General features: G+C 39.7%; 4 protein-coding genes across 4 annotated transcripts; 2 read left to right on the top strand and 2 right to left on the bottom strand.

Moving 5' to 3' along the window:
* Window positions 1-382: 382 nt before the first annotated feature.
* CBP2 (Cbp2p) lies at window positions 383-2,353 on the top strand (the record flags this gene model as incomplete). Its single annotated transcript, XM_018367820.1, has 1 exon — window positions 383-2,353. The coding sequence occupies one exon, from the start codon at window positions 383-385 to the stop codon at window positions 2,351-2,353; it is 1,971 nt and encodes a 656-aa protein (XP_018219202.1).
* Window positions 2,354-2,424: 71 nt separating this feature from the next.
* EFM1 (protein-lysine N-methyltransferase) lies at window positions 2,425-4,182 on the bottom strand (the record flags this gene model as incomplete). The annotated part of the gene is made up of 1 exon (XM_018367819.1): window positions 2,425-4,182. The coding sequence occupies one exon, from the start codon at window positions 4,180-4,182 to the stop codon at window positions 2,425-2,427; it is 1,758 nt and encodes a 585-aa protein (XP_018219201.1).
* A 922-nt stretch (window positions 4,183-5,104) lies between these two features.
* On the top strand, window positions 5,105-7,009 carry ARN1 (siderophore transporter; the record flags this gene model as incomplete). Its single annotated transcript, XM_018367818.1, has 1 exon — window positions 5,105-7,009. One exon carries the CDS (start codon window positions 5,105-5,107, stop codon window positions 7,007-7,009), a length of 1,905 nt encoding a protein of 634 aa, XP_018219200.1.
* A 5,581-nt stretch (window positions 7,010-12,590) lies between these two features.
* DI49_4808 (uncharacterized protein) lies at window positions 12,591-13,304 on the bottom strand (the record flags this gene model as incomplete). Its single annotated transcript, XM_018367817.1, has 1 exon — window positions 12,591-13,304. The coding sequence occupies one exon, from the start codon at window positions 13,302-13,304 to the stop codon at window positions 12,591-12,593; it is 714 nt and encodes a 237-aa protein (XP_018219199.1).
* Window positions 13,305-17,455: the final 4,151 nt, after the last annotated feature.

Below are 17,455 nucleotides of genomic sequence, written 5' to 3'. Positions count from 1 at the left end.
TATCAACACTTTGTGCCGAGCAAGTTGGGGCACCAACAAAAGATATCGCTTACAGAAAGGACTATAGAAGTAAACCAGCTATCTACATATGTAACTATATATATATAATCTGTAAAAAAAGAAAACTCACCTGGGAGTGTCTGCAATTGGTCTTACACACCCAGCGTACGTCGCTGCCCTGAGCGAGAGTAGTTGTGGAATAACTGCAAAAGTGTTGATAGTTGCGATTAGAGGTAGAGTTGGGGCAACTAGAGCTGGAATGAAGAAGAGAAGGAGGGAAAGAGAGTATTTGCCGCCGAGCGGTCTCCTGTATCCGGAATGTGTGGGTGGGCAAGTAATCTGCTGCTACGAAGGTGATGAAGAGTTGTGCTAAGATGGACGGATGGTGAAGAGTTCTGGTAAAGAGTCAAAAGAGCCTGCTAAGGGTAAAGCGCGAGGCAAGATTCATAGGGTAGGAGGAATGGTAAACTGGCAAACGTTATTTTTGGTCTCCTTGAGGAGAGAAGGCAGTTCCTCCCGTTATAAATACAAGTCAAATATAGAAAGAATCACACATCAGGCCTTTCCTCGCTCTAAAAAGGCCTTTAAAAGAGTACAACTTGCTTATGAGTATTGTGATCTTGGTGGGGAGCTGTACAATGCCTCACTTGTGGACTTACAGAAACTCCTGCTACGAGATATAAATGCCCCCAATGGACACGTTCTTAAAATCGTTAGGACAGATCTGATCGAAAAAAGCCGAAATAACAGAGTTCAGCATTGGGATCAGATTCTACCTATCTTTAGTCATCCTTTAAGCCTTTACGAAGCACCGCTGGGTGTGATGAACAGGGACTACAAGCCGTCGTTCGAATGGCAACAATTAATAACGGTACGGTCCAAAGATGAAAAATATCAATTGCAACGTGTTATCTGGCCCAAATCGGTGCTCGCAAACTTCTGTAGAGGAATCGGTGTTAAGAAAAGTACTTACGATAGACTCCTGAAGCAAAATGATGGACAAGTGCCCGTGTTTGTTAACCCCGCTAATGCAAAACCTTTGCCACTTTTCGAGATTACTGACGACACAGAAATTGGCGAATTTGATGGTATTGGTATCTTCCCCTACTTTGTGGAAGAGCACCAGAGGTTTTTCGTTACCGAGGTAGATAAGCTGAAAACAAAGTTAATCTCACCACTTTGTAGCCCAAATGAGAAAACAAGAATCGATAAAGCTAACAGCGGTCGTTTGCTAGAGGATGAAAAGGGTAAACCGTTTCACTCAGATACAAAAGGCACAGCGAAGCAAGTGGCAAATGGCAACATTAATACCTTAAGACAACTCCTAAATGGTTCCATTAGCCAGAAGACACTGTGGAGCAAACAAACAACCAAGGATAGAACATGTCCTGGTGACGTACTGAGAGCCACAGTGTTATCAAACGACTTTTCCATGAGCCAGTTGAAGAACGAGTTCTGTAAAAACTTCATTCTTTATAACATATTCACCATCTTACAGCGTAATAAGAAGAATATCCGTTCCGTCACTTCTGGAACTGATATATCTGCTTCAAGTTTTGATTGGAAAGTTTGGGACTCATACATATGGAAACAGTACCAAGAAACCGAGTCCATGGGAATTCCCATGAGTCAAGCTGGCCTGATCAACTACAAGGCAAAATACGATCTATTTCTGCAGGATTTACAAACCTATTCTACACTAGTAATTTCCGAGATGAAATGGAACCAGTTCTCCATCTTCCATAATGACAAAATATCACTGTCAAGATTTGAACACATTGGACTGATTTTACAAACCATATTGACCAACTCTCGAATGATAAAGGTTTTCCAACCCAACTTGTGCAAATTTATGCAAGACGACTTACGATCAACGTTTTTGGAATCGATAAATTTCGTTGACTCAATAAGTAAAACGGTAGAGCCTAGCTTCACAAACGAACAATCACTGCAATCTGCGAGTGCGTTATGGAAGTTGACTAATCAATTATTATTCTTCGAAAATGAAATATATGCAGAGAATTTCCGTGTCAATAGACCCAACCAAAGCCGTCCCCTGACAGTATCAGAAAACTTTAAGATCGTGATCCTGGATAAACTAAACGCCATTCCCGAAACATTCAAGACGTTGTTGAAGTTCATGACGCAAATAAGCACATATTTTGTGGAAGATTTGACTGACATAGAGCTTCATGGGCACATGCACTGCATTGAGAAGAAGATGCTAGATAAATCGACATTCATGTATCTATACGAATTGAAATACAATGAAGCTCCCAAAACGATTCCGCCTCCAGAAGAGAAAATCGTTGATAATATTATTGACTTATTATCAAATGATAAAGAGAATTAAAATAAAAAATAGGGAAAAGGCATGTAAATATATATATGTAGGACTAAAAATAATCACGAGAAAACGTTCATTTAGATCTGCAACTCATAATCTTTCTTCATCAAGAAAATAGGCTCATTATTCGATTTCCTGATCCAAACCAACCTGTCAATGACGGTATCTGCCACGATGAATTGCCTTATCCCCCACTCACCAATGTTGTAAATTTCTGGGATTCTTTCTGCTAAATTGGGAAAATGCTTCTTGTAAAATGGCAAGTACTCCATGACGTCTTCTTTTTGGATTACGATTGAATCACTTACTTGTTTGAACATTTGCTTGATAAAACTTTCTTGCTTGCTGGTTGTATCGTTAACCGATCTGACTATCCAGAGCAATAACGCGTCATTGAGACAATCTTTAGTGATTAGGTCTTCATAATTAATAGCACCAAATATCAATAAGAGCGAATTGGCAAATTTTTGGTCGTTTTTGAAAATAGTCTTGAATGATAAAGAGAATTCCTTGTTAGCGTTAAAGATTTTCTTTTGCAAAACAGATAGTTTTTCAACTGTGACATTCAGGATTTTTTTATTATCTTGATAGTATAGTTTAATCAGTTTAACGATGTGCGGACGTAGCTTTTGATTGGATGCCGTTTTAATTTTGAAACTCTTATAAAATAGTAACCTTTGAGACACCACAGATGCCAGTTGGTCGATACCTTCTAACACACTTCTTACGGTGGGGGTTTCCTCGGATTTAAGTTTACTTAAATAAGTAAATAACGGTAGCAACTTCGCAGGTAGCGGTCCCGAAGGCTGTAAATTAAACTGAAGGATAGCGGTTTCTCCATCTTCACTGACATAGTTGCCTGATTTTTTGAAATCTATTGGCACACCGTTAGTCAAGGCAGCGGGCAATTTTAAAGTTAATCTTGAAAAATCGTATTTGTTTGATGAGTCCCAAAACCCATAATTCAACAAACATTTTTCGTTGGAGATGTTACCATAATTGTTAAACAGTTCATCATTTGCGCTAAACCCACCGGATTGAGACATGAAGCAGAGTTCGTTGTGTTCATTCATCTGCCATTTTACTGGTATATCGTTTTTATGGTTTAGTAAGTCTACTATCGGGTACAGAAATCCTTCGTTCAAATCACTGCTTTTCGTGCCACTCTTGTTTAAAATAACACGTGGGAATGCTCTTGAGTTGAAGATGCAATGCGACCAAAGGTATGCCGCAAATGAGTTCCAAGTTAAAGTTTCCAGTTTACATGAATTAATGTGCGCGCTGAACTTTTCCAATGGCACTACGGCCGCCTCAGGCTTCTCCTCGAACAGGAGCAAGAACTGCTCGTCTTGCGGAGCATGCTCGATGGACAAGACCTGGCATAGTCTCATCCACTCCTTGGTTAGCTTATTCAAGGTGTCTCTCATGGTTAAGTACACATCTGTGCCGTGTAAGTTCACAATTTCATCGGTAGACCAAAAATACGGTTGTGGTAGTTCTAGAGGTAGCACGTCCAGGTAAGGTTTAAAGAAGGACTTCAAGTGAACGGCATTGGAGCCGAATTTCAATTTCGATAGATATAACTGGGTAACAGAGTTTAGAAGGCCCTTCTCATCGGCCCCCTGTGGAAATTCTTTCAAAGCTTGCTGAGAAGTGATTAGTAGACTTTCAGGAACCTTGATCAGTGCTTGGTCCGGCTTGGGAGAGCATTTCTCGTTGATAAAAGCAGCTACTCCGGCCTCTTGTGTGATCCTGAAGGAGATCTTTGGATCAATGAAGGCCCCATTATCTTGGGCCCATTGTAAGCAGTTTTGCAAAACAGTTTGAGCGACCATCGAGGAAATGAATGCACAGCGCCTAATTAATTGCTGTGAAGGTAGAAAGACTTTCAAGTTCGACGTTCTGTTCTTTCTGTAATCTTTTTTCCCTTTTTTTCTTTTTTGTCAACATAATGAAAGTGAAAAAAATTTTCTTTTTCACAGAGCTCATCGCAGGCACCGCTGCCTTAAACGAAAGACATGCGTGCGGTATTTCAACTGCAAGAATAGTTATCAATGACAAAAAGTGCTTAATCAAGGCCAGGAAGTGAGGTAAGGGATGCCAGCGGCGTTTCCTGACTAATGATCCATCCTGCCGAAATTAGAGCCAATAAAAAGGTTTTCTAAATGGCACATACGAAAGTGCCACAATAAACCTTAACGATCGCCCAATGAGGTTATGTCGCAAAATGCACCTGCAAATGAAAACCCAACAACAGATATGTGGAGAGCAAATTTTTATCTTTCTCAAAGCATTTGCGCTGTTGATTCGCCTTGGCACTTTCAGGGCCTGTTTTTCTGAGGTGGGATCTGCGTGCCTGCATTAATTTTGAGGCCTCTCATGTCTTGGCTTTTGCTCTCTTTCCTATTTGGGATTCCACTGTCTTTTTTGACCTTTGTGATCAAGTAATTACCAATCCGACGAAAGACGATGAAATCTATATTGTCAATTCCCTCCTAATTGTTTAAATGCACCCATAAAAGTAGGTGTAATATGGCAAACATACGTTCTAGAAAGTGTCAGCAATGCAAAGCAAAGCAAGGTTTCTATGGCAGTGGTACAAGACGCAGAGAAGCGGTGATCAGCCGGTCGGCACGAAATCGTATATAGGGGGTTAGAATGCGATGAGTTCGTTTGTTTTCGCCTTTTTTGTTATGTCATCTCTCTTTCAGTTCTTAATGCAATAAGTAAACATTGTAAAAATATAGTAAATTAACAATGGAATCCATTGACTCTCACGATTCTACTACTGTGGAGAAAAAGCATGTTCCGATGAACAAAGAGCACGAGTTGAACTCTGATGGCCATATTAACTCTAACTCCGACTCAGTTAGTCGTGCTCACGATGGCGCAATCCCCCAATTGTCTGGCAAATACGACGCCTTGAGACAAAACAAAAGTTTGGTCATTAAGCAAACCGAAATCATTGGTAATGCCTACAAAAAATGGTACTTCCAGGCAATCTTGCTTTTTAGTGCTTTTGTGTGTGGTTACGGTTACGGGCTAGACGGTAATATCCGTTACATTTACACTGGGTATGCTACATCTTCCTATAGCGAACATTCTCTGCTATCTACTATTAACGTTATCAATGCCGTAGTCAGTGCAGCTTCGCAAATAATATACGCCAGATTATCCGATGTCTTTGGTAGATTATATCTTTTCATCAGTGCTGTCATTCTTTATGTTGTTGGTACCATCATTCAATCTCAGGCTTATGATGTTCAAAGATATGCTGCCGGTGCGATATTCTATAACGCCGGCTATGTCGGAGTCATCTTAATTCTTTTGATTATTCTATCCGATTTCTCCTCTTTGAAATGGAGACTGTTATACCAATTTGCGCCCACTTGGCCATTTATTATCAACACTTGGATTGCCGGTAATGTCACTTCCAGGGCTAATCCTATCGAAAATTGGTCTTGGGATATAGGTATGTGGGCTTTCATTTTCCCTCTATCATGTATTCCGATTGTCCTGTGTATGTTACACATGCAATGGGTCGCCAGAAAGACTCCCGAATGGCATGCTTTGAAAGATGAAAAGTCTTACTACCAAGAACACGGTTTCGCCAAGATTTTGGTACAATTGTTCTGGAAGTTAGATGTCATAGGAGTCATCCTGATGGGTTGCTCCTTGGGTTGCATCTTGGTCCCATTGACTTTGGCTGGTGGTGTCAAGACCACTTGGAATGACTCAAGATTGATCGGTCCATTTGTTCTTGGTTTTGTTTTGATTCCTATTCTGTGGGTTTGGGAATATAGGGTTGCTAGGGACCCGATTATCCCGTACAAATTGGTTAAAGATAGAGGTGTATGGTCTTCCATGGGTATCTCTTTCTTGATCGATTTTATCTACTACATGGCCGCTGACTATCTGTACACCGTGATGCTCGTTGCTGTTAATGAATCTGTCAAGTCTGCTACTAGAATCTCTACATTATCATCATTTGTTTCAGTTGTGGCCTCTCCATTTTTCGGTCTGATAATGACAAGGTGCACTAGATTGAAGCCTTTCATCATGTTTGGTTGCTGTTTGTGGATGTTAGCAATGGGTCTATTATACCGCTTCAGAGGTGGCAGAGAATCTCATTCAGGTATCATTGGTGCGTTATGTGTTTGGGGTCTTGGTACTACCTTGTTTACTTACCCAGTTACCGTCTCTGTGCAATCTGCTGTTTCCCACGAAAACTTGGCTACCGTCACTGCTTTGAACTATACCTTATATAGAATTGGTTCTGCTGTCGGTGCGGCTGTTTCTGGTGCCATTTGGACTCAAACCTTGTACAAGCAAATTTTGAAGAGAATGGGCGATGTCACATTGGCCACAGCCGCTTACACATCTCCATATACTTTTATCGAAACCTATACTTGGGGCACTCCTCAAAGAGTGGCTTTGATGAACGCTTATAGATATGTTCAAAGATTGGAAACTATTGTTGCGTTGGTGTTCTGTGCCCCTTTGATTGCGTTCTCGTTGTGTCTAAGAGATCCTAAATTAACCGATACAGTCGCTGTCGAAAACATCGAAGAAGGTGAATACGTCGACACCAAGGACAATGACCCAATTCTTGACTGGTTCAAAAAGTTTACATCAAAGTTTTCTTCTTCCAAAAAGGAATAGGTTTGTCCCACGATTGCTCGATACCCAATGCCATGCATACCAGTGCCAAATAAAATAAAATACTGTAGCTGCATTCCTTTTTCTCTACCAAAGACACTTCCCTTAATTAATCATAGCCTATCTCATTTTTGCATATTTCATTTTCTAAATACCAACGTATGTATATTTGCATATATAACGGAAAAACAACAGTCTTACATAATTTTCCCACATATTTTCATATCCAAAAAAGAAAGTGAACGCTCTTTTCTCTTTTATTACACATTCGTTTGCTAGTCGATCTAGCCCCTGTTTGACGATTAACAAGAGGTGGAACTAAAGACCTAGAGCCTTTTCTACCACATATTCTCGTATCTTCAACTTAGAAGCTAAAAAACTACGAAATGGCGCGAAAAAAAAAAAATGCAAAGATCTGTAATGCTACGATGAGTGAAGGAATTCTTCATTTGAAGTCTTGTAGTCTTAGTTTCTCTTTAATCGCCAAGTCTGAATTTCTGTCGAATTAGGCAGACCACCAACAAGAATCGTCATGAATAAGCGACTACGGCCTTTTTCGTGACTATGTGCGACGAAAATAACATCATAAATGTTGCAACGATGTAACCGCCCGAAGTATTAGAATCTCAATGTTTCCAAAAAAATTAAAATTAAACGCATACGTTGCTGAATCTCGAGCCATTTCCAAATTCAACTCTTGCATTCCACCTTCCAAGTTTACAGAACAAATTACCAGTTACACACTAAACATATGTAAGTTTTTAATTACCGTCGTATAGTCCAGGATATTCCGAAAATGGACGGGAATGACAAAGGCGTTATGTCATTAATACGACGCGGGCGTCATCTGGCTAGTAGCTTTGCTAATTAGGTGAACGCCTGGATGAAAAATTTTAGCGAGCGTTTGAGCTCTTGAAAAATTCTTCCCTGTGTTCCCTCCCTACAATTTGCTCGATACAATCCCCTAAAAGTGACGTTATATGCTACACAGTATATCATTTTTTGAGGTAACTGTCCAGCTTAAATCAACTGAGAAACTGAAATAAAAGTCCCTTGAAAAGCAAAATTGGAAAAGAAATCGTACAATAAAGCTTAAGTAAAACGTTTCTCTGTATACATTCTGGAAAAACAGACTGATCTCCGATTTTTTTTTTTATAAATATGGAAAAACCGGTATCTTCGTACTCAATATATGCGGCATATGGAGCTAATTACATGAAATTAAGTTTTTAGGAGATGTAGAAATGAGAGAAAAACCTAATCGAGCGTGTAATAATGTAGTAATTTCAATCATCGTAGTATTATTGGCTTAGTCGTCGTACGATATTTTTCTGGCGACCGCATGATAAACTCATTTTCCTTTTCGGGAACTACAAATGAAAAAAAAGTAGGCTTTTCATACAGCGGTTTCTTAGGAGAAAAAGAAACTCTAAAAAAACGTCACCATGGTGTACCCCTGCAATGAATGTCCAGTGGACGGCAGTCTCGTGCGGGTTTTCTATTGGAAGTGTTTTGTCGTAAATAACATGTGCAGGCTTAAAAAAGTCTTGGATGTCTCAACGCAGAGAGACTATTTAGGAAAGAAGGGGACATCGAAGTAGTGCCTCAGGAAAGGGAGCATGTATGTGTTAGCTATGGTGGCTTGTTTTACTTGCAGCTATATTGTCCAAACGAATCAACCTCATGTTCCTGAATTATTTTTTATTGCTTGGAAAGTTTGTATCTCCGAGATGAGGATTCTTCGACGAGTGCTGGTCCGTTCCGAATAGAACATGTCATTTGCCGGGCAGTATGCGGCTCGCTCTGTACTTTGCACCGTATCCCCTCTTACATTTGAAATAATGAACATCATACGCTTTCGATCGAACATTCTAGCCCCTCCCTCTTTTTACGCTATTCGTGTTTTATTAGCTAAATTACGTAATATTTTTTTCGGTGTTCTACAAACCCACATACTGTACAGCTTCTGTATAACCTTCATGTAGCCTTATGATGGTGGTCGTCACACCCCTCGACATACGTATGTTTGTCTGTTTAATTTCCGGTTTTTTTAACAACACTTTCTTAGTTTCGTAAGTTTCTTTTCACTGCCCCATTACTTCCCAAGTACGGTTCAGACTACTCGCGTGTAGACCTGTTGCTTGTGTATGATTGCAACCTATATTGCATTTTCTTGTTTCAGAGCTCTTCCAATGTGGTTTGTAGTGTGGTTTCTAACACGAACATGCGATTCTGGCCAAACTTCCACTTCTAGGGGGGTGTATAGTGTGCCTTTTCAAGAATTTTGCAGGTCAGAACAGACTAGGCAAGAAAAAAGTGCTACATCATCCCATGCGGCTTTGAATATCAGCCAGTTGAGTTACCATTTCCGAACGTGTAATCTATTAAATCAATATACCGATAAAGAGGGGAGTGAGGCTAAAGGACCTTAAAGGTATGCATATTTCTACATCTGCTGTTTTACAGTACTAAAAAAAAACACTACGTACGTGATGTGTGGGTTATCAGTGCTGCTAACGAACGATTCGGCATCGTGAGATTTCATCAACAGGCACCTGGTACTGGCTTATTTGCCTCACAGCGTTCGGTCAATCCGTGTCGGTGAAATTCAGGCGTCTAGACCCTTTGCGTACCACTATTAGCCCTGCCTTTTCTCTGTACTCTTAATTTAAATGGTGGATAAACTCAGACTTCGATCTTACAAGATTTAAGGTTTTTTTTATTTTAATTAAAATTCAATTTAATTTACACATGCTGACTTAATGGGCACATTCCAATTGATATGGTTAATATCTCTACGCCAAGGAAAGCCAAGGGACGGCTCATAATGGGGGAATGCTACGTGTCAATGGTGCTTTCGAAAAAAGCCGTCACTTTTAGCTTCCCTATACGAATCCTTCTTCACAATCAGGCCACTAGCAATCTCCGAACTAAGCCGTGCTGTAGCAGAATCGTCGTTTTTCAGTACTAAGGAGGCGGTCTTGGCACAAACTTTGATTTAGGCGACAAAACCTCAACCTATTCTTTTCCTTCCTGCGGCATCGTCTTTGGATCTGAAAAAGCCCTCGTGATGGCTTTTTCGCTGACCGCAGAAAAGTCCGTGCGACATTCTTTAGGCGTGGTTGTTTGTATGTGAGAAGTAATACAAGCAAAATAGGATAGTAATTAAAGCGTAAAGCACTAAAATAGAGTGTAAACGATAAACTCAGCGAGAACATGAATTTTGCCTATACTGTAAAGTAAGTGTCTAGACCAGGCTAATAACAACAAAAGCTGCTGAGGATTAATTAGAAATGTAAGTCAACCACTGCCAACTATCAAGTCCAAGAAACTATGCGTAAAAATAAGCTTTTCACTTTTGGGTCTCAAGCTAAAATTTGTCTTAATTGATTTGAGACCCAGATTTTTTCGTTTACATGATCATCACTTCTGTTTCAATCATTCTGAGACATTTGTCATATGCTAGTACTTTGTTATTCCCTTATTATGTTATCTGACACTTGTATTTCTGGCGATACAGTTTACAGTAGGCGTCTGGCCACCAATCGTGGATGGAAAATCGGTGGCCAGTAATCGGACAGTAGCACGATTTTTGTTCTGATTTCAACCGTTAACGGTGAAATTTTTTGAAGAGACTGACGTTAGCAATACGGTGGTAAAATTGTTGGAGCGGTCATTAACAGTATTATAATGGTAAATGGTTTGATCATTCTTTATGAAGCTGGTACTGTACAGCTCCTAGTTCAGCTGTTGCGGCTTTGGTTGATATAACTACTAAAACATTCCTTCAATAGAAGAGATGCCGCGGATGGATTGACGTAAGAGACGCTCTGTTGGAAAAGGCATTACTGTATTACCGCAAACTATCAAATCACAAATTATGAATTGTTTAATAACTCTTCGAATGCATCATATTCTTGACCAGCCCTCACTCTACCTTAAGTAGGGAAGATTTTGGTACTTCAAAGATATATTTATTTCTAGACCAAGTGGTCCACCATTCACAAGATTACGAAAAATATCAACACTGGTCAGTACAAGATTCTAAGTAATTCTCATTTCATACATATGGTAATCCAACTGCACCGTCCTGAACAGCATCACGATCAACACAAAACTCACTAGTCTCAGTACCATCACCTACAACACGCGATACGTCATCCGATGCCGTAAATTAGCTGTCAATTACATCGATAATGCCAAATAGAACTTCCTTAAGGGTGTTCTTTTTCCAAATTAATCCTCTCAATACTGCTATAACAAACTTTTCAAATCAAATCGCCAACTCCTTTACTGGTAAAACCACAAAAAGAACAACTGATTTTGAAACGTGTCATTTAAAAGTGCTCAACTAGAACCAGCTCAACAGATTCCATTCAAACTGGCCAATTTTTTTTTGTTTCATTCCTAGACCTCCCGAAAAGCATTAGCCATAATTCAAGTCTTTAATAACCTTTAGTTCTTTCTAAAGAAACAATACACTTTTGCACGGGTATGCGATTCAAATGAATAACATTTATTACTAATACTAAGCTTCACGACAGAATACTCATTGTACCTAAGAGATTAAGCGGAAGGTGAGGAAAAACAGGGGGGCAAACATAGAGCGCAACCGGGTGTCTCAATACGACTATATTATTTTACCATTTGGCGTTCGGGAATTCTATCCGCGCATAAAACTTTTATGAACACTTCTCGAAATGGCTGACATTAATACGGCTTCACCATTCTCTGTGATACCGTTTCTCCCTATTACACTAGAAAAGTATACAGTACTGGAATAGCGGAAATAAAACAACAATGGACCGCGCTAACTGCGGCCTGTACTGGGTTTGTTGTTTTGGTTTTACAATTATTATGTTGAACGATATTGCAACAAGAAAGAGGCCCGAATCAGAAATATAAAAATGAGTTTACTACGAGTGGAATTTAGTATCAAGAAGGCAGTAAATAACGAGGACAGCCATTACGATCCTCTTATCTCAGCATCAGACTGTAAGGTAAAGCATTTCAAGATCCTAGGGTTTCTGAAAATGTTTTCTGCAGAAGAACAGCTTATATGATAGACTGCCGATGTTTTTACTGTCTATCAGAGATTATGAGTTTGAGATTATAGTGAAAACTCATATCTAGGGGCAACTAAAGTAGCGTGCTGTGCGCGTTAATTACAGCGTTTTGTTATATACTTTTGTATAATTCAGCTGGCGCCTTTGTTATTCTTGGTACTCCAGAAAAAAGTATTAATGGATGTTAGTCGAAATTTAGTCGTCAAGATGACTGTCAATCCCGTAGGTGAATCTCTAGAAAGATACCGAAACTGGCTTAAATAATGTGGTCAAATCGCTAAACGGAACGCAAACTTCTTGCAGAGCTTAGAAAAAAACTGTTATTAGTGCGTTTGCAGCTAAGGGAATGAAAAATAATACCTTGTTGAGCTCCCGCACTGTTTCCTTTTTTCCCCACAGCTACTTTGTTTCAATGATCAACTATTCAAGCCATTCCAACATCGATAAATTTCCCTTAGGCAGTTTTACGCAAATCCTATAACTATATAACCATATAAATAATGAAGAATGTTTTTCATCTAATTTTCCAAAGCCTTGATGGATCTAACAGCAGTGGAATGTGCAGAGGCCGGGTTGACACCAGTGACCAGTTTTCCGTCAGTAATAGAGTAATCATCCCAAGGACCAACCGGAGCCAAATACTTCGCACCATACTTCTTAGCAATATCTTCAACTGTCGCCAAGCCCTTAGCCTTTAAAATACTGTCCAAGCCCAAAACGGTTTCACCCACATCGGTGAAACCGGTTATTGATTTACCCTCAATCAATGGCTTACCTGTACTTTTATTTGTTAAGCCATCAAAAATAGCAGGACCGTGGCAAACAGCTGCAACAACACCTCCGTTAGCGTAGATATCGGATGCAATATCTTGCAGGTCTTTGGCCTTTGGGTAATCGAACAAAGTGCCGTGGCCGGCAGATGCAAAGAATATCTGGTAGTCATCTGCATTGACCTCCTTTGGAGTCTTGATTTTGGCCAGTGCCTTATTGAAATCGGAACTCTTATTTTCGAAATCAATCTTATCTTGGCCGTCTAGGGCCTCCTTAGCCAAGGAATGTTCATCCCAACCAAACTTGCCAGTTTCAGATACAAAGTCAACTTCAAAACCTTCTTTCTTGAAAGTATTGAAAGGATGCAAAGCTTCCACTGCGAAGACACCGGTCTTGGAGCCGTCGCTATAGAAGACATCGTTATATGAAGTGAGCGCTAGTAATACTTTCTTTGGAGACATTGTGAATTTGTTTGAATATTCTTGAATATTTTTTAGTCAAAGACTGTGTATGAAGGACAAGAACAAGTTAACATTGGAATCCCTTGAATAATAAATGCAAAAACCACTCCCCTTATATATCGAAATCGAAGGTTTATACAAGCTGACATTTTAAGGGCTTCAAACGGAACCGTCCCATCCGCCCCTCGTATTTTTCCGATCCCTTTACGAGACAGGAAAAACCCCTCTCTCCGCGCCAAGCTGATTATTAATCGGAAGATTTTCAACAAAGCTATTACGTAATGTTCTTTTTCGGCTGTACAGATTTTTGCCGAGAAAAGGCCGTAGCATTTTAGAGATCTAGTGATCGCGCTTTGGTCCATCAGCTACACTTGCGCGTTATGTAAAAGACAAGGAATATTCTAGTAACGTTATTTTGTTCAGTACAACCTGGAAGCTGTGCCCATAGTGGTTTACGGATAGCAGTGAGGTACCTGGTTCAACCCGTGGTGTTTGTTGTACATTACAGTGGACGATTACCAAGCGCGTCTAAGCCCGGCTTTTCCTTTTCTTAAACTGCTCGAARAAGGCAGCAGTCCAATCGGCTTGTATACCCGGGAATATAGCCCTGTGCTAATGGAAATAGATTCTCGTAGTTCGTTATGTCCAGCCAGGTGAGGAGTTCCCCGAAGCCCTTAGATCACCGAAGCTTCGAATTGCTTTTTCCAAATACTCTAGTCTATTGCCGTGGATATCGAAGACATTCGGGACTTTGTACCTGTGAACTGACGCTTTGTTCTATCTTGAGCTTGGCGGCAGCTGTTTTGGCGAAAAATCCAAGGGTTTGATTGCAAACCCGTGCTGAACTTTAAGATTGAATTGATTCTACAGGCACAACGATACATTCGATAACGATAGTGTGCATGAAATTGCGAGAAATTCAGGTTTTCTAAATCTCTATAGTCCTTTAATAGTATTTCACACATTCTTTGATACCAGTATTTAATATTTGTTAGTTTATGCAGGCCAATGGTTGAAAAGATGGACTTGATAGCACAGATTATGCGTAGTCTGCGAATAAAGTTGACGCTTTTGGAAATGCGGGGGAAAAGAATGAAAAACCGTCAAATATTTATATTACATTTGCTGACCGGCAGTAACCACTGCTCACTCTTCATTTGCACAACAATAAGTGCCGCGCCGTACCAGTGTGGCACTTTGTGCCACACGAAAGTCTAAGGATATTCAACATTTTTGTTGAGTAGGAATTGAGACGCAATTAGTCTAGCAAGTGTACCCTCGCTTTGATCAAGACTCCTCCAATCTCGTTATAAATAAACCCTAGCACGATTTGTTGGCTGCATTTGTCCAACAGACAAAGAAGCAGTATCTTTTTTTAAAGAGGTGAGGACCTTGCTAATAACAAATGTAATCAAATAAAAGAAAATGATAGTGCGTAGTAGTTTCTTTACTTGTTTTTCTTTAGCGTTATAATGACATCACTGACTATGCATGGTGTATTATTGCATAAGTTTGGTGTGTTTTAAAGAAGTGAAAAAATTACGTTTTGTGCTATTTTTTCGATTTTTGGATAGTTACTCTTCTAATATTTCTTTAAAATGGTGTATAGTATTTAAAATCTTGATTTTGCAAACTATACCGTATGATATCAAATTAATATAATACTTTTCGCGATGTGCGAAAAATATAGTACGTTACTCTAAAATTGGTAGCAGCACTTGGTAGTTATGTTGGTGGGATAGCCTATTACTATCATATTTTGTTTGGTATATTTTTTGGATCAAGCTTTGCAAAATGGTCGTCGGTCGTTTTTTCATGAGCTTTAAACGTGATATAGTAATATCGGTTAATTCAGAATACATCCTGGTCTGTTTACGATTCACTGGATATTCGGTGATATGTTGAACCACGGTTACATTTTCTACGAAATAATCGCAGCTTCAGTATTATGGAAATACATTAAAGTAGCATCGCATTGAGTACGAAATGCAATTTTCTGAAACAGGTAGTAGCTATGTAAAGCCAATAAATATTCCAATGTAACTATAAATATGATTTAAATAAAATATAGAGTGTGCGCCTCCTGTGTATTTTCCTATTGCCATATTTGATGGTAGAGGAAGTTCTTATTTGAATTATTAAGATATTAAGATTGTGCGAAGTGCCAGGGGCTTTCTTTTCATGCGTTTGAACAGGCCCAGAATAAAAATCATCTATACTGATGTTACTCATTGAATTATTTGATATCATTATAAAAAGAATATACGAAATGGTTAATTTAGGAGCATAGATTATGCCACACACAATTCTACTGTACTGATGAGGGTTTTCAGGGCACCAGCAAGATCTTGTAATCAAAGGCACTTTAATTAATCTACAAAGAATCTACAAAATATACAGAACGGAAGTAAGCCAAGCAGAGGAAGCGAAGTCATAGAAGTCTTCATTTCAAACTATTCTAGTGAATACAGGGTGCAATATTGCACATGTCTTTCACATCTGACCTCGTGTGTGTACCATTAGGGACTACAATTATATTAAACAATGCACCCCGAACCCTGAATATGCACCCCGAACCCTGGATATGCACCCCACACTCCCCACCAAACCCTCTTACAGGGTACACCCATTTGTATCAGCTGCATAGTTTTTGGTCTTCCGTTACAAGCAAGGCGTATATGGGACATAAACGGGTTCAGTATAGTTCTCGTTCTTGCTATACGTATAAAGTTTGAAGGTCCACTCAGGTCAGACGGTTTCTTCACATTTAGTCGGAAAAATCATCACAAAGTTATTACAAAACAACCATAATGAAATCATCAACCGTTTCATGAGCTGCTGCAAACGAAACTACCGTCTCGGAAGCCACTCAAGCCGTTTATTTATTTAGTTCTCTTATACCTTTCCTCTTCTTTTCCCCCTTGTGCCAACTTAGCTTCATTACGAGGTGTAAACCGGTGAGCTAGATCTATAGTTAGCCTACCACAGGTTATTTAAGGTTTAAAACCAGTTGTTTCTTATTACGCGTAGCTGAAGTGTGGCCCAAAACTGTTAAATCAATATAGTAATCCTTGGCGGTTCGTATAAAACAGAAAAACAGAAAACTTGTCTTTTAAAGAATACTATCCACTGACTAATACAATCAATTTTTTGTAAGTCATATAACTTACTTGTTTGCGATATGTTATTGGGTATATATTATATTGATACATTAACCGTTGCAAATAATTAAAAAAGCGTAGACAGAGTGAAAACTATACACACAAATTCTCACTAATAATGTTTAGAATATTTATCGTATTGCAGTAAACCCTTTAAAAGAATGATCTGCTACGAGAACTTCATAAAAATTAACTGGGCATTTCTGAACTGTTTGTTCTCACCACTTACAAAAGAAAGACAATTGCAAGAGCAACGCCCATCAAACCAGTACCACAGGTGACAGCATCTGCAGCACCAGTGTAGCTTGCAATTTGAGCTGTAGTAGATGATTGAGAAGTGGCGGAAGTTACAACTGTGATGGCAGAAGTTGCAACTGTGGTGGCCAAAGCTTTTGAAAAAAATTCTGCGCTGGTAGAAGTGCTTGAAGTCCACTTATTGTTACCTTCATCAGTCCAGAGAAAAGAAGCGTCTTGGGTTACAATTTCGGTGTAAACACGGCCATTCTTGGTAGCTGTGACGACGGTACCGACACTGGAGCCAGAAGTTACAGCGGCAAAAGTAGAAGCGGCTGGAGTTCCAGAAGCAGTTGCAGAGGATATAGAAGAGGTCGCAGGAGAACTTTCGTCTTCCCAAACACAAGTAGCATCTTGGGTAACGGTTTTGGTGTAGATGTGGCCGTTCTTGGTGGCAGTGATGACAGTAGTGATACTGGAACCAGAACCTTCAATAGCAGAGGAGGCTTCAGCAAAAGAAGCGGCAGCAGAGGATACAACAGAGGTTGCAGAAGAGGATACATTGGCAAAGGATACAATAGACGTTGCAGCAGAGGTCGAGGAAGGAGTTAAAGCAGAGGATGCATTTGTAGATGATACAGCAGCAGATGACACAGCAGAGGATACAGCAGAGGATACAGCAGAGGATGTGGCAGAGGATGTAGCGGAGGTTGCACGAGGAGCCTCACCTGTCCAGACAAATGTGGCATCTTGGGT

The sequence above is a fragment of the Saccharomyces eubayanus genome, chromosome VIII (genome assembly GCF_001298625.1).
Source record: "Saccharomyces eubayanus strain FM1318 chromosome VIII, whole genome shotgun sequence".
NCBI lineage: Eukaryota > Fungi > Ascomycota > Saccharomycetes > Saccharomycetales > Saccharomycetaceae > Saccharomyces > Saccharomyces eubayanus.
The sequence above is the reverse complement of the archived record's forward strand: the minus strand, read 5'-3'. Positions and strand labels throughout refer to the sequence as shown.